The sequence below is a fragment of the Pristiophorus japonicus genome, chromosome 14, assembly GCF_044704955.1.
Source record: "Pristiophorus japonicus isolate sPriJap1 chromosome 14, sPriJap1.hap1, whole genome shotgun sequence".
NCBI lineage: Eukaryota > Metazoa > Chordata > Chondrichthyes > Pristiophoridae > Pristiophorus > Pristiophorus japonicus.
In genome coordinates, this window is record NC_091990.1 from 116,717,850 (window position 1) to 116,735,833 (window position 17,984).

The 17,984-nt window shown below is 40.6% G+C and overlaps 1 protein-coding gene across 5 annotated transcripts in view; it reads left to right on the forward strand.

Annotated features, from left to right (window-relative positions):
- elp4 (elongator acetyltransferase complex subunit 4) overlaps window positions 1-17,984 on the forward strand; it is a 280,802-nt gene that overhangs the window by 68,890 nt on the left and 193,928 nt on the right. For all 5 annotated transcript variants that reach the window (XR_011596605.1, XM_070899520.1, XM_070899522.1 and 2 more), the window contains exon 5: window positions 4,319-4,461. Coding sequence is in view for 4 of the 5 variants with exons in the window: in XM_070899520.1 (XP_070755621.1) it covers window positions 4,319-4,461 (143 nt within the window). In the remaining variant the exon portion in view is untranslated. The remainder of the gene's footprint in view (window positions 1-4,318; window positions 4,462-17,984) is intronic.

Genomic DNA, 17,984 nt, shown 5'->3' on the forward strand with positions numbered 1-17,984 from the left:
CTTCCCCTCCCCCCTTCCCCCTCCCCCCCTTCCCCCCTTCCCCCTCTCCCCCCTTCCCCTTCCCCCTCCCCGCTCCCCCCTTCCCCCTCCCCTCCCCCCCTTCCCCCTCCCCCTTCCCCCTCCCCCTTCGAGAGACACAAGTAAATGTGTGCAGTTGCCTTTCTTTCTAACTTTGTGTGGCAACAATCCACTTCAAAATCACTGGAACCAACTCCTTTTAGTGCTGAGGCAAAATGAGACAGAGTGTTAGAGGTTAATGTATTCCACATACTTGAATTCATCATTTAATTTCACTTTACAGTGCATTGTTGTGTTAATAAGGCTAAATAAACTAGATTATACGATTGCTAAGCATTCTTCCAAGATCATAGATCAGGATATCAAAAGCCATTGTGCATCCCAACCTTTGGAAACTGGTAGAAAACAAAGCACGACTTTTACAAATGTGCAAAATTCAGGGTGAAAGACTTTTTTTTTATTATAGTATTTATAAGGCAAACTTGTAATTTGTCCCCGAGGTCACATTTCATCCCTGCGTTGCTTTGGCTTCAGTCCATTTCACAGTGTGAAGTTACTGGTACATATTTAGCAGAGGAGTGCTGCTTCTACGAGCTCTTTTCAAATGTAAATAGCTTTTGGGTTCTTGATGTATTACTATTAAAAAAAATCACTTCCCAACCAAATAATCCAGTTTATTCCGATCTATTAATATATCAGAATGTTACAGTGTAAAATAAAATGTTACATTCAAGTTTATAAGTGAACAAATAGTTTTTTTTTAAAGTTATGTTAACCTCTGATGTTCTCTGGACTTTAGCACTCAAAGGATGCTGGGTGCTTCACAAAGTTTCCAGCAATATCAAAGTGGCTAATCGCATGAATGAAGTTCATTTCTAAACATTGAATACAGTTAACAGAGAAATGTTTTCCACTGAATTGTCAAATAATCCTTAATGTTCCAAAGAAAAATGCTAGCATATTTCTCCATGTCTCAATCGTGCCTCGCAGTAGTGCTTTATGCTTAGAAAAAGCCTGGGAACAGGCTTCTGTGCAGAATTCTTCCGAAGGTGACATCAAAGGGGGAGTTCTGCCTCCCGTTCACCACCTTCATTCATGTCAGTGGAATGGAACTTCATGATGTCATCAGAATAAAAAATGAATGAGATTTTAAGGCGGCGAAAGGTTAATTATGTGTGTTCCTAATTTCCTTAACTTTGAAGCAAGATCTTAGAGATTGCACAATACTGCAGAATGCATAAAAGAGACCAACCTGATTGCTGTACATATGATCACATTTATCTTAAACCAATTCATAATAATTCTTGCCCAACCTACTACTAATTGAAATCACTCAAGTGTTTCAATCAAAATCAAGTGTTTCTACAGCTGCAATGTTTAATTGTCGCTAATGTTTCTCTATACTTCTGAAATGCATTTCTGTGTCTTGACTCCGATGAATCTCTCAGCTTGTTTCCAGGAAGGTTAAGCATTTATGTAATATTTTTCATGATACCTGGAGGAAGTTTTTTGACACAAGCAATGGGGTTAACATGTGCAAAAAGTATATTATTGTGTTTGCATTCATTCCATCAAGAATCTATATACCGCCACAAGACAACAGAACCCAATACTGAATCAAATATGGTTGAACAAGATTTCACAGAGATAGTATGATCTGTCAATTGGAAAGCACTGAATCAAGCAATTGACTTGCTTATCCATGTGCTAAATGAGTAAAGAAAGCACTTGAGAATGTATCAGCTTCATTGTCATAGCAATCTAATCATTGTGAAGATAACGTACAAGTGACACAAAATGACCGCAGGCTCAATAGCCCCCTTAAGGCCCACCAGCTAGTTCTTCCATGCTTGTAAGTCCCAGTTATTTCTACAGATTGTTGCACAAATCAGGAGCGATGTCGTGGTTTAAAATTTAAATACACTCTTGAAACGTAAATGATTCATTGGCATTTATTGCAACTGTACATTATCTTGCGGACGGCTGTATAATAGACAGAAACATGTCCACTAGTAGCGTACTCTGCAGGAGCTCTTTTAAAAACCTCAAAAAGTCCTTTTATCCAAGGTTACTAAAGTAACTGTAATTCATCTGTAAACAAAATTGTGGGATGCAAAAGCTTCTCAATGACATGTTTGTGTACTTGGGGCAATATATAAGCTGTCACAGCATGAAATCAATTTTCTGCCTAGGTTCATCTTGAATCTGAGATTTCTAACACATTAGTGTTGCAATTAGAAACATTTAGCAGCAGACAGTAGACTGAAAGCCAGCAGTCTGCTATCTGACAGTTTCTGCCTGTTCCTCTCTTCCAGCCTATCCATGCTTAAGCAATGAGGGGGACAAGCGCAAGTTGCTGTTGCCTCCAATAATAAATTTATCAACTTTGCAACTTCTGAGGAAAGAAAAGCTTTCCCCTAGCCATTCAACTAAGCCAGATTACTCACACTTAGTTGGTTCAGGTAGGCCTTAGCAAGCTTCCCACTGGGCCTGGGAATTTGTAAAGCGAGGCCTATTCACAATTCTCTGACACAGACCATGCTTTTATTACATACTGTTTTATTATAGTAAGATCTGTCTCCACCCAGCTTGTAGAAGCAATACTCTTTCTTGTGAATTAAAAAAAAGGTTATCCCCCCCCCCCACCTTAATCCATATAGCGGTGTGGATTAAGGACACCAGTGTGCCCTGGGATCCTCTGAGTAGACCCTGGAAACTTCTTGTTTCTTCTCTTTGCTGTCTTAGAAAACACTACCGGGGCCTCAGCGAGGATTTGCATCTGAAATAGACTACCTGGTGCTTTCCTGAATGAAGACATCAGATCAAAGTTCAGTTAGTCAGGGCCATGTTAAGGAGACTAGGATGTACACAATGAAAAGATGAGCCCTGGCAGAGAATGCAATAAAAACATAGTGATGGGTAATCCAGATAAAGACTAGATTATACAGACCAAAGGACAAACCCCTGTATAAATTGTTTTCAGTGCTTGTACAACAATAAATTCACTCTCCTAGGATGTGTTTACAATGGCATCTCTTGCTGAAAAGCATGTGTCTGTGTTCTATATACTGCAAGGGTGATCAAACAAATGTGAATTCAGTGGATAATGATGTTAAAAATGTAATAATCTAATTGTAAAGATATTGTTAAAATAGTGACTAGTCTGTTTTTTAATTGAACCAGTTGTGAAGCAATGCATATAACGCAATGCAGAACATTCCTTATCGCCTAAAAGTGGTAGCATTGTTTTTTAAAACTGATAGATTATACCTGTAGATCACTATTATTTCATTTTTTGCCAGTTCCCTCCTAAAAGTCTCTTGATTCCACAGGCATGAATCACCACTGATGTCTTGCTCAAGTGTCTATACTTGTGTAAGCCTGGACAGTGAGTCCAGTGGCTATTCAGCTGTTCGCAACTTCATGATGTCCCAAAGCACTTTACAGCCAATTAAGTACTTTCTGAAGTGTAATCACTATTGTAATGTAGGAAACGCGGCAGCCAATTTGTGCACAGCAAGGTCCCACAAACAGCAGACCAGATAATTTGTTTGTGATGTTGGTTGAGGGACAAATATTGACCACTACACCAGAGAGAATTCCCCTGCTGTCCTTCAAAGTAGTGCCATGGGATCTTTTACATCCACCTGAGAGAGCAGACAGGGCCTCGGTTTAACGTCTCATCCAAAAGACGGCATCTCCGACAGTGTAGCACTCCCTCAGTACTGCACTGGAATGTCAGCCTGGATTTTGTGCTCAGGTTTTTGGAGCAGGACTTAAACCCACTACCTTCTGACAGAGGCATGAGTGCTACCACCTGAGCCTCGGCTGACACCCATCGTGAGAGGGAACCTTGACTGACATTCCTCTCTCCCACTCCGGAGACACAGACTGCAGTCTCTGTACTGGCAGCCTGGCTGAGATCAACTAACTGAGCCCAGAACCTCGGCACTTCCAGTCTATAGGTGACATCCCACATTTACCAACTGAGTCACTAAAGGAGCTTCAGTAAAAGCGTTATCATCCCACAAAATAAATATTATGCTAAGTTAATGTTTATACATTACTGTGGTTACTATTACGTTGATTTGTTTTTCTTCCAAAGGGAGTCATAAATCAGCAGTAAGTTTGTGGTTCTGATATTGTAACACCAACATTCAGTGTGATTATATAAAGCAATTATAGCGTAGCATGGTAAAATTTTGCTGCCAAATTGATAACCACTGTAACATTTCCTGAAATACAATTTAGTGCTGGTATGTTTTGGGTGACTTTTGAAGTTGTGTTCTTCACTTGACAGACAGCCTTGACGTCCTCCTCAAGATTTGGCCATTATTACGATCTTTCTAAAACAATGAGTACCGAGCTCCAGCACTCAGTCAAGTGCCACAGCTTTTTCCTACCTGATGAAGTTCCACTGGACTTAGCTGCTACTGAATCTGGGTAAGTTCCTCACCTGAGCTGCAAGGAAAACCTTGTTGCATAAACGGCAAATCTCTAAATTTCTATTGAAGAAACCAAATGAATTTTCTGCACCATCGTTTTAACGCAGTTTGGTGTAGTATTCCCTAATACTTTGAAAAGGATTTTTTGTGTTAATCCAACAAAATTCTACCACTCTCAGAATATTGGTTAGATTTTTCCTATTCATTTCTGACTATATTTTCCACATATAGCCTTGGTACAGTTTACAACATTAGGTGGAGCTTATTTTAAATCTTTATCGTATTACTAGTACTGAAATGCATATGTTTTTTGATTTAACTATATTTGATTTACTTTCAAGATGAAACACCAATCAGTAGTGGTGTAATTTTACTCTGTAATGAATGATCTGTAGCTGTCTCTCTTGTCAACGTTAGGTAGTTAACATTCCCTTCAGCTCCATGCTTGACTGGGCGGACATGCATGCACACAAGTAACCCGATTAAGCCTACCACCAAGTTGCTTCGTAAAAAAAGAACGAGGAACAAGTTATAATTGCAAACAGCCATAAAGTCGAGCAAAATTGATTTGAAGACGTCTAGTTTCAAGTGTTAATGTAGTGTGACTTGAGAGAATTCTGCTCTGGTGAAGTTGGAATCTTCTGAGGATTCGTGCAGTGTCTGACTGTTCTTTTTATTTATTTCCTGTAGGCTTGAGTCGCATCTGCTGCTGCTTAACAGTGGCAGTGTGGGTTCTTTACCCAACTGGTCTTGTGAGATCAGCAAACTCACAATTCATTAGATCTTGAAGGAGGTGGAAGGGATTAGCGGGGAGGAGTAAGCATTGTTGGCAACAGATAACAATTGAGTTGCTACTAAAGTTTCCCACCAGTCCACTTCACGGTGTACAACCTGATCAGCATGCCTCACAATTCTCATTCAGTGATCTTAATGTGCTTGTTGTATATTTGTATTTCATCTAATTACTACTACACCCATGCCTCTTCAGTTACCAACTCCATTTTGGGAGAACAAGCTTGGCTACTCATGCAAATTGACTGATTGCAGGGAGCTTCTTAACACAATACCAGTTTATCTGAAAGACTTTGGTTAATTAATTTTGAAGATGCACAAGTCATCCCATTGCCACTATTATACTACAGCTTCCAGCCTGAGACCGAGATCTGGACAGTGCGATGCACAACCAGCTATACTGCCTATTACACCTTGTAGGTAGCATTGAGCTCAGCAACATAGGAAGCACTGTAACAACTTGCATTTATATCGTGCCTTTCACATAGTAAAAGGTCCCAAGGTGCTTAACTGCACTGCAAATATGTTGAACTGGAGGCCAAACAAATTAAGCTTAATAATGCAAATTGGATATGGGGCCCACATGAATGAAAGCCATAAAGTCACTGTTCATCTAGCACAATTTCCAACAGACACTCATTTAACTTATTTTCCATCACTATTTTTCTATACAATTCCAACTTCACTTAAAACATGTTGTAAATTGGATCTTTTCTTATTTATTTGACAGCAACCATTGATTTATTACCTGATCTGAAAGGGATTGGAAGATATGGGGAAAGATACTGTGTACAGTTCTGGCTGCCATTTTATAAAAAGGATGTGGAAGCACTGGAGAGGGTGCAAAAGTGATTTACAAGGCTGATACTAGAACTGTGAGGTTATACCTATCAATAAAGGATTATCAGGCAGGGTCTCTTCTCTTGAAAAGAGGGGTGATCTAATAGAGGCCTTTATAATTATGAAGGGTTTTGATAGAGTAGACACAGAGGGAGAGTTTCCACTTGTGGGGAAGAGCAAAACTAGAGGTCATCAATATAAGATAGTCGCCAAGAAATCAAATAGGAAATTTAGAAGAAACTTCTTTACCCAGGGAATGGTGAGAATGTGGAACTCTCTACCACAGGGAGTGGTTGAGACAAATAGCATAGATGCATTTAAGGGGAGGCTAGACAAGCAGATGAGGGAGAAGGGAATAGAGGGTTATGCTGATAGAGTTATATAAGGAAAGATGGGAGGAAGCATAAACACCAGCATGGACTGGTTGGGCCGAATGGCCTGTTCCTGTGCTGTATATTCTATGGGCTCAATTTTCCCAAAAGCATTTTTTTGGCTTACTTGAAGAGTTACGCCCGATTTTTTTTGGTCCAAATACACCAAAAAAAAAGTGTTGTAAGTTTCCCCGTTGCATCTCTTTATTTTGGCATGGCCTAACCTGACCTTTAGTTTTGGGGGTGGAGCCTTGATCTGCGGCAAAAAGCTCAGGCTGCCATGGACACAATTCGAGCTGAGGCTGCAAAGTGAAGCATACAGCCACCTCCCAACATATTAAAACAATTGAAAAACACATAACACCAACTTACCTCTAACCCCGCCCGAAGGCTGTGCGGTCTTCTCGGTCGCCAGTTCGGGTCTCTCTCTCTCTCTCTTTCTTTCTTTCTCTCTCTCTCTCCCTCTCTCTCATGGGACCAGACTGTGTGTGTGAACCGGGGACTGAGAATGGGACCAGACTGTGTGTGTGGACTGGACAGCCTTCGGGCGGGGTTGGAGGTAAGTTGCTGCTATGTGTTTTTCAATTCTTTCAGTGTCTCTGGGCATCTGCTGTGCCACTTTCCTTGCCTATGCCGATTTCCTTAACTCTAGGGATGGTTTTTCAGGACAGGCCATATACGCTGGCCTAATCAGAACCGGAGTAACTCTCAGCTGGCCAAACTTCCCTAAATGGCCAGAAGTGGCGTAAGTGGCTGGTTACGCCCCCTTTGGCTGAAAAAAAAAACTGACTTAAAACATTTGTGCTAACTGAGTTACACTGGTGCAAATTGATTGGGGAAACTGGGGATTTTTAAGTTAGGCCAGAAAAAGCAGCCTGCTCCAAAAAAAAAGGCGCAAATACTGGGGAAAATTGAGCCCATATGTCTGTGTAATTCTATGAATTGTATTGAAGAGATTATCAGTAGCCTTTAGGCAGTACATGACGTCACCAGACTACCTGCTGTTAACAATTGTCTCCTTTATTTTTTTTAATTCAGCAAAATATAGGATGATCATTAATATCCTGAAAGCATTCCTTTAGTCAATAGTAAAAATGCATTGTGTGAAATCTTTTTTTTAAGTCATCCTCATGTATTGGCATTCCTATTTTACCCAGCAGTAGACAGCATGGTGACATCATTATCTGGTGACAAATCCTAATTGATTAGAGGACTGCTCTGAAATGGCAAAACACCTACTTTGGAGGTTGTTTTTCATTATAAACGAGCGATTAAAGCTATTTTCGGTTGCAAAAGGAATAATTATTAATTAGGAGCAGCTTGTATTTATGTAGTACCTCGAACACAGAAAAATGTCCCAAGGCACTTCACAGAGGCATAATCAAAAAATAGATGCTGAGCCAAAGAAGGAGATTTTAGGAGCAATAGGCAAAAGCCTGATCAAAGAAATGTGTTTTAAAGAACGAGAGGGAGGTGGAGAGACGTAAGGGTTTAGGGAGGGAATTCCAGAGCATGGGGCCTAGGCGGCTGAAGACACGTCCACATTAATGGTGGGGCAAAGGGACAGGTGGGGAGCCGGAAGAGACCTGAATCAGAGGAGTATAGAGTTTGGGATGGGTTGTTTGGCTGGAGAAGATTACAGGGATAGGGAGGAGCTAGGCCATGAAGGGATTTAAGAAGATGAGAAGCTTACATTATAAGCGTAAGGGGACCAGGAGTCAATATAGATAAGCGAGGGCAGGGGGGATAGGTGAGCATGATATTGGTGCAGGACAAGTTATGGGTAGCAGACTTTTGAAGTTTGTAGGGCAGTAGAGGATGGGAGTCCAGCAAGGAGAACACAGAAATAGTGAAGTCTGGAGGTGACAAAAGGCATGCATGAGGGCTGCAGCAGGGGGGTGAGAGAGAGGGTGGAGGGGAACAGGTAATGTTACAGAAGTGAAAGTAGTTGGCCTTTTTGATGAAGAGGCTATGGGGTTGGAAGCTCAGCTTGGGGAAATTGGTATGCCGAGACTGTGAATCGTCTGATTCAGCTGCCAGTGAGGGAGATGGAATGGATGAAATTAATGACAATTACCAATAACGTGACTGCATCTAGAGTTTGCGGAGAATTGTTGGTGGAGATTAACTGTTAACGGATCTATTGTTATGTTCAATGTGCAGTGCAGCTTTCCTTGGCACGAACGAGTACATTTTCTGGAACATTGTTGCTTGAAAAGGAATAAACTGAGGAAACAAATGTCATCACAGATTTTTTTGAAGTTTCTTCAATCGTATAATTAACTCTTAGAAGTATGTATTTTCTGAATTGTAATTTTGCTAACTGGAAACGTCACGTGTTTAATTTTCATTGGGCAGCACAGTAGCAGTTTGGTCTGACTGGGATCTATTCTTTTCTGTCGTAGGATTTATGTGTCCTAATGTTCATCTGCGTTATTGCCAACTGTTACTTGTTGGAAGAATGTTTTAGGGAGTGGTACAGCGCATTGCAGCACCGTCCTTTTGACTCGGTGATCTGTGCTCTGCCATTCAGCCCAAACTGAAACGAACATATGATGCTCTCCATCATGAGTTGTCATGAGTGAAAGGACTTCAGGCCATCTCTCAATCCAGTATCCCGTAGGCACCAATCCATAGCCAAGAATTGGCAGCAATTTAGCAATCTTGTTCATAAAGACGGCCAAGGTATGAAAGTCATCTTGACACAGTAGCTGGGGTGTTTTTCTGAGGTAATAAGAAAACTACGAACACTGGAAGTTTGAAACTAACACAGAAAATACATAGCGAGGCAATCAAGAGAAAGAGTGGTTACATTTCCAGTATAAATCTTCATTGGAACTCTAGTGCTTTTCTGAGGAATTGGTATTGTGAGCTTTGTCAAGACATTTGGGCAACTTTTCATTGTAAATGACCCATGCTATACTCGACCAAAATACTTAGTGTGTTATTGGGAAGAAACAGAAAAATTATCCATTCCGCTCACTGTCAATCCTTGTCCTAATGTAGCGGACCTGCTGCAGCATTTCAAAGTTCATATTTGTGCTTTTAGTGAAATATATTCATTTGAAACAATCTTTGTGATTAATGTATAGAAAATCATCTGTTCATTGAAAAACATGTATAGTTAGAAATGCATTTTGCCTCTCCATTAACACATTTGCTCCCATACATTAACACTTAAAACTCTCAGTGGAGATGTGGGGTGACAATGTAATAATGAAGGTGATAATTATTTAAAATGGAGATGTTTCATTTGGCAAAATTATTCACACTTTTTTACAAAATGTTAAGAATGCAGTTACTCTCTGTAACTATTTAAGAATAGTTAATGTTCAACAAAAATGCTTCAAACTACATTAATGCTGATTAAAATATGACCAAATAATTTCTAGTGATTCTGTAGTGATCACTCTGCAGCCTTTGAGTTAAATGTTCTTAGTCTCTGCCACATGAACATACTTCACAACATAAGATTGGTTAAAAAACCAAGCTGAATATAGAAAGTACAGAGGAGATCTAAAAAAGGGAGTAAGAAGGGCGAAGAGAGAGTACGAGAATAGATTAGCAGCTAACATAAAAGGCAACCCAAACGTATTTTATAAAAAGAATGTAAGAAATAGGAGCAAGAGTTGACCATTTGGCCCCTCGAGTCTGCTCCTCCGTTCAATAAGATCATGATTGATCTGATCTTGGCCTCAACTCCACTTTCCTGCCCACTCCCTATAACCCTTGACTCCCCTATAGTTCAAGAATCTGTCTATCTCTAAATATATTCAATGACCCAGCCTCAACAGCTCTCTGAGGTAGAGAATTCCAAAGATTTACGACCCTCTAAGAGAAGAAATTCCTCCTCATCGCCATTTTAAATGGGCGACCCCTTATTCTGAAACTATGCCCCCTAGTTCTAGATTCCCCCACGAGGGGAAACATCCTCACTGCATCCAACCCGTCCAGCACCCCTCAGAATCTTATACGTTTCAATAAGTAGTAAAAGAATAGTGAATAGGAATGGTGGGGCAGATTAGGGACCACAAAGGAGATATTCTTGTAGAGGCAGAGGGCATGGCTGCGGTATAAATGAGTACTTTGCATCTGTCTTCACTCGAGAGAAAATGCTGCCAATGTAGCAGTAAAGGAGGAGGCAGTAGCGATATTGGATTCGATAAAAATATACAAAGAGGAGGTACTTAAAAGGTTGGCAGTCCTCAAAGTAGAAAAGTCATGCGATCCGGATGGAATGCATTCTAGGTTACTGAGGGAGGTAAGGGTGGAAATTGCTGAGGCTCTGACCACAATCTTCCAATCCTCCTTGGATGTGGGGGCGGTGCCAGAAGACTGGGGGATTGCAGATGTTACACCCCTGCTTAAAAAGGAGGAGAGGGATAAACCTGGCAACTACAGGCCAGTCAACCTAATGTCGGTGGTGGGGAAATGTTTGGAGACAACGATCCGGGACAAAATGAATTGGCATTTGGAACAGTATGGGCTAATAAATAAAATGTTGTGTATATGGACTTTCAAAAGGCGCTCGACAAAGCACCACATAATAGACTTGTTAGCAAAATTGAAGCCCATAGGATTAAAGGGACAGTGGCAACATGGATGCAAAACTGGCTTAGGGACAGAAAGCAAAGTGTAGTGGTGAACGGTTGTTTTTCAGACTAGAGGGAAGTGTACAGTGGTATTCCCCAGGGGCCCATATTCGGACCACTGCTCTTTTTGATATATATTAATGACCTGGACTTTGGTATACAGGGCATAATTTCAAAGTTTGCAGATGAAACAAAACTTGGAAATATAGTAAACAATGAGGAGGATAGTAACAGATTTCAGAAGGACATAGACAGACTGGTGAAATGGGCAGACGTTTGGCAGATTAAATTTAATGCAGAGCAGTGTGAAGTAAGTCACGAATGGTTTTGATAGACTAAATAAGGAGAAACTGGTTCCAGTAGGAGAAGGGTCGTTAACCAGAACACACACATTTAAGATGATTGGCAAAGGAACCAGAGGCGACATGAGGAAATATTTTTTTACACGACAAGTTGTTATGGTCTGGAATGCGCTGCCTGAAAGGGCGATAGAAGCAGATTCAATAGTAACATTCAAAAGAGAATTATATAAATGCTTGAAGGGAAAAATATTACAGGGCTGTGGGGAAAAAGCAGGGTGAGTGGGACTAATTGGATAGCTCTTTCAAAGAGCTGGCACAGGCACGATGTGCCGAATATCCTCCACCGGTGCTGTATCATTCCATGATTACCTTAAAATGGTGCAGAAATACTGCTGATTCTAAGAAATTATAAACAGTAGTTTATGGTGTAACAAAGATTGCCAAAGAGATCAATTGAAGTCCACAGGTTGAACTTTTTAATCTGAAAGTTACCCCTCATTTTCCAGACCAGTGCTTTGTTTTTAACGTGCATAAAATTAATGCCTTGAAGCTTTGAGTAATGAATATGGCACATTGACTGCTGCCGTTGGTTACAGTCATGTTTATACTGTAAGCTGAATGGAAATGTCATTTTCCACACAGGATATCCTGTATATTCATGTGCATTTGTTATCCATCATGCAGTTTTAATTTAATGTATGGGGGGGATTTCTTTTCCAGAAACATCATGCATTTTACGAGGGATTACCACTTATGTACAGAGTTTTTGAGTGGGGAATTAAAGGCTAAACTAGAATTAAATGTATCTAGTTACAGTGCCATAGTATGTTGCAGAATTGTAAGATTCTTTACTGGTTCTGATTGGCACTTTGACTGCTGCAGTTGATTTTTTTCACTCCCAGTTCACTTTCACACTGTCCGTCCTTCCCCCTCCTCCGCCCGGACCCAGTCATCCCTCTTCTGAAGATGTTTCCTGTCTCACTAGCCACTAATTCTTTAGGTGGCAGTCGCCTTGATATCAGTGGTGGCAAATAAACTAATTATGGAGGACACGTAGCTGAGCCGATCCCATCCTCACACATCCATTTTCCAGTCAGAGTTGCTGGGAGTGAGAACCCTGACCATTTCCACCCCTCCCCAATCCCCGCCCCAATCCCCGCCCCCCCCATTTCTAATGCCTGAACACTACAGAAATAACGCCACTCGTGCCATTGCCCTGGCAGAGGTGAACAAACGCAGATCAGAAATCAAACCTTGGGCCAGACCCAGATTTGAGATTTCCCCTCTTAAAACAGGACATGGATGAATTTAGAATGGAGCCTAGAAAGCACACTTATTGTTTTCCCCAAATATTGCCCAATGTGATCATAGCTGAAATTGTTGGATGGGATGCGTGTATCATAAACATTTGGAGTGTATGAAAGAAGAAGCTTGCATATGTATGGTACCTTTCACATCCTCAGGATGTCCCAAAGCGCTTCACAGCCAATGAATTACTGTTTGAAGTGTAGTCGCCATTTTTATGTAAACAAGTACAGCAGCAAGTTTGTACACAGCAAGGTCCCAGAAACAGCAATGAGATAAGTTCCCAATTAATCTGCTTTGGTAGTGTTGGTTGAGAGATGAACATTGCCCAGGATACTGGGAGAACGGCTCTCAGGTCCCTGGAGTTGGGCTCAAACCCATGACCTTCTGACTCGAGCTAGAGAAATATAATGCAGGGTAGATACTGGGTCTCTTGTTTATTTCTCTCAGTGCAGGTGAATGGGCAAGATTTGCTTATAATCTCGGCAACTTTGATAAGGTAACAGCTTCTGTGGAAATGAGATTTGATGGGATGTCAGTAGTCATGGAATAATAAAACTCGTGCATCGACTGAATTGGAGCAGAAGAACTAAGAAGTTATTTTCAGATACTGTAACAAGCAGTTTTAATAATTATTGCACCAGCCCCTAGGAAGAGGATATAGTGTTGCTCATCATTATCTGTCCCTTCCTAAATGACCAAAGTGAAATAAGCTCAAGAACGGTCTCAGAAATTTTTTCTGAATTTTACAGGCAAGCTTGTTAGGGTATAAGCTTCTTTCCTTTTTTAAAGCCAGATTTAGTCTGATAACTGTAACTACAGGAGGTGGATTTATGGGAATTGTGGCTGATTTATTCCTTTATAGGACACCCACATGGGCATTCCTGTTGCAAGCAACTGACTTTGAAGCTGGGCCACTAAATCAAGAACTGTCTGGTTGTAAATGAAATTTACAAACCAGCACTTCCACTTTTTTTCCTTTTCAGGACCCGGCAGCCAGAGCGAATACTTTGGAGGTTGCCAAGCTTTGGAAACTTGAGCAAGAGTTATAAATGCAGAGTGTTTATCAGCTACTGGCTGTTTAAAGGACATTACATCCCTTATGAGGTCTGACCTCCGTCATAAATCTCTCTTAACTGGTCAGTAACCTGCAGTATTTCTCAGCTCAGGGTAGCAGCGAGCAGAAACACTTCAATTTTAAGTGGGAAACTATGAGCTATCTTTGAACGTTTAATTGCACCATAGCTACAAGTGATTAACAGCTTAATTGTCGGTTATTAAATATTTATAAAGAAGCTTCCATGATCAATTTTCAGCAAAACTGTTGACCTATGAACAATTAGCAAATGTTACAGTTGTTTGTATTTAATGAATATTGTTAACTGATTATTGCAGTGTTACAGCAGCTTTTATCAAACATTAGTTATTTATTTATAACAGCAATATGAAGATTTTATTAAACAACTGTTAATTATTTGTGATGGCAGTTATGCTGAGCATCCTTCCACAGCATAGCTGCTTTACCATGTAACAATCATTTTTATTTCCGCTACTGAAACCGAACTGATAATTCGTGAATGATAAAGTCAGTAGTAAATTGTGGAAATTAAAATTTTTATTTCACTTCCCCTTCCATAATATATAATTTTACAGTACAACACTTCAAATTAATTTGTTTGTAATTTCTTTCTCGCTCTGCACTGTTGACGGGTTTTTAAATATTGCTACATGAGCAGCTTCTCCGCTCTCTTCCCTGCCCCCCACATGCCCTCCCAATGCTAGCATGAAGTTGCACATTAGTTAGAATTAAATATTCGTATTGGCAACTTGGTCCCAAGTCCTAATGGCTTCACCGATGAGATTAGATCAGCTATACATTTATATATCTATGGTTGGATGTAAGCACTCAAAAACATGAATGGGACATGAGTTTTCTTAAAACTTACACCGAATCAATCGTGTAAGTACAGCGCAATGCTGATTTTCTGTGCAAAAGATTGAAGAAATCCGGGTGTAAGTGACATGATTATTTTTACGATATGCCAGAATTTCTTTGATTATTTACGCTGATTGTGCGAATCCTCTTCCAAAACCCTCTGCAGCTCACAAATACAGCTCCACCCCCACCACCCCCCATACTCTCACAAATCTCCTGAATTTACGCCAGTTCTGACTTGGATGTAAATGTACGCCTACAGGTGTTTTATGCCGATATTTGTCTTTTGTTAATTGCTCCTCACTAAGACCTAAAATGTATTTTCTGTATCTTTGAATGCATCTTTATGTCATCACAATGATTTGCAGTAAGAATTGGAAAATCCTTCCATGATTGCATTTTCTTAAACATTCTGTGCCTAATGTGCATAAATGATGGTTTTATGGCTTCAATTTAGTTTTTGTAGTTAAAGAGGGAATTAAAGAAGGAATCTGGAGTAAGTTCTGCGCTTTCCTCAGACCTTGATTGTTTACGCAGATTTCCACTTGTTTTATGCCAGTTTTTATGTTCCGTTGTATTCTATTGAGGTACTCAGGAAATTTCAGCGTAGCTTGCTGACAGAAAGATTTGGTGAAACTCATACTGTATAAAACAATCTGCAAATACAATGCACCACTGCAAACCTCTATAGAACAAACTGTTTCAGACATCTCTTTAGTTATTTGAACATTGGGTCTTATGGAGAATATATTAGTCAGCTGATGACTTTGCTGAAATTGTCAGATTACAAGTGTGTTATAAGATACGAGTAAATTGTCTGTGGCATTGCCGATGATCAGTATAAGTTTCTGTTATATACATGATGGAGTCAGGAGAGAGACTCGAGAAACTTGCTCCACACTGCTACCTACTAGCCAGAGTCTGCAATTACATTGTTATAGACTGATGTTTACATATAGGATTTCCATTCTAAATATTTGCATTAGCAGTTTGAATGTTAAATGTTGGCATAAAAGTGTGACCAAAAATTGTGAATATAGGAAGTGCATGCATACACAAGATTTGTATCTTATATTTTGGTCGTAATCCAAGATCCCCACAAGTGTACATGGCAATCACTAATCATTAATCTGCACTCACTATCTGCCAAATTAAGCTATGAGCATCCAGCTCCTAAATATCATTAACATTCTTTACCCATCTCTTAACTGTAAACATCATCTAAATAAAAGTGATGGAAACCCATACTATTGGTAATTTCATCATTCTTACACAAAACAAAAATTAACCTAAGTTACAGTATAAAAAAAAACGCAATTTACAGCAGCCATTTTCTCCCACACTTCAGGTTCTTCTTTTCATGGTAGGATGGTTGTAGAAGCCAACCAGGTCATGACCAAAGCATCAGTGTTGCCCTGCTGCAGGAAATCATGATCCCCAGGCTTCTTGATTCATTGGTGATTCTTGTTTCTGGTAACAGCGCAGGTAAAGAACTTCTGCAGTTCATTGCTACCACGGTGACATTATGACAGAAATTTCCCAGCTCAGACTCGTCAGGCACAGGCTGATCCAAAGTACCAACTTCTGCTTTATGGAGCTGCTCTGTGATACAACGGCAACTTGCATTTATATCACACCTTTAATGTAGAAAAACATTCAAACATGCTTCACAGAGGTATAATCGGAAATAAATGGACGGCAAGCCAAAGAAGGACATATTAGAAGGGGTGGCCACATGCTTCCCACCTGAGACAGAGATGACGATGTTACATTGATGGAAATAGGTAGTCTTTGTGATTTGAGCGGGTAAGGTGTTGGGCTTTCAATTAATCGAAAAGAAGGCTGAGACAGTGAACAGGGAGGGGACAAAAAGCTTGGTCACAAAGAGGTGGGATTTAGGGAGGAGAGCGCGATGGAGTAGCAGAGGGGTTTAGGCAAACAATTCCAGAGGGCCTCGGTGGCTGCCAGTGCTGGTACAAAGGGCGATGGGGGGGGGGGGGGGCGGGGTGCATGGAATGGATGAAAAAATGGCCAGAATTGGAGGAAGGGGATTTGGTTGCATTATAGAGTTGCAGAGATAGGGAGTGGAGTGGCCATGAAGGGCACTCAAGGAAGAGAATTTTAAATTTGAGATATTGGGAGACTGGGAGCAATGTAGGTCAGCAAGGACAAGAGTGATAGGTGAGCGGGATTTGGTGCAGGATAGGATATTGGCAGCAGTTTTTTGAATGAACTGAAGTTTACAGAGGTGGAAGATGAGAGGTCAGTCAGATGAGCCTAGAAATAGTCATGCCTGGAGGTGACAAAAGCATGGATGAGGGTTTCAGCAGCATAGAATTACATAGAATATACAGCATAGAAACTGGTTATTTGGCCGAACCAGTCTATGCTGGTGTTTATGTTCCACTCGAGCCTCCTCCCTTTCTTTCTCATCTAACGATCAGCATAACCCTCTATTCCCTTCTCACTCATATGCTTCTATAGCTTCCCATTAAATGCACCTATACAATTCGCTTCAACTACTCGCTGTGGTAGCAAGATCTACATTCTCATCACTCTCTGGGTTAGGATGTTTCTTCTGAATTCCTTATTGGATTTCTTGGTGATTATCTTATATTGATGGCCCCTAGATTTGCTCCTCCCCAAAATGAGACGGCGACGAGCGAGGTTACGGTGATGGAAATAGGCAGTCTTTGTGATTGAGAGGCTAAGGTGTTGGGCGCTCAATTCATCGAATAGAAAGCCGAGGTTGCGAACAGCCTGGTTCAGCCTGAGACAGTGGACAGGGAGGGGAATGGGTTGGTGCCAAGGGAACGGAGTTTGTGATGGGGCTGGTCTTCCTAATGTTTAACTGGAGGAAATTATGGCTAATCTACGTCTGGGATGTCGGACAAACAATCTGACAGCACAGACGAGGGATACATATAAAAACCGAGTGATTGGAGCTGTGTTTGGAGAGCTGAAGCAGTGGTTCTGTATGGAAAAGAAAGTACATTATCAAATTGACAATGCGTAATACCAGGTGGAAGATTTGTTGCTTTTGATTGCAGATAGGAAAGTGCTTCTTTAAGAGTCCTAACTATGTAATTATCTTTGCTATTTTTACCACTAATTATTCATTATGTACATTTCTTAATGTCAGATGCCATTTTCTATTCACTTGTTCAATTTCTAATATTCTCAGGCTCTGTTTGAACAGCATCCTTTGCTTTGCAACATCATGCTGACCCACAGAAACATGGTGATAATTTTAACCCTGCGTGTTGGGTGGGGGCGGTATCTTTCAAATTTCAAAAACCGGAGACCTGACCTCAACCCATCTCTAACAAGTCCACTTCTGGTTTTAACAGTGATAGGATTGGGGAATGAGCGACTAACCTGCT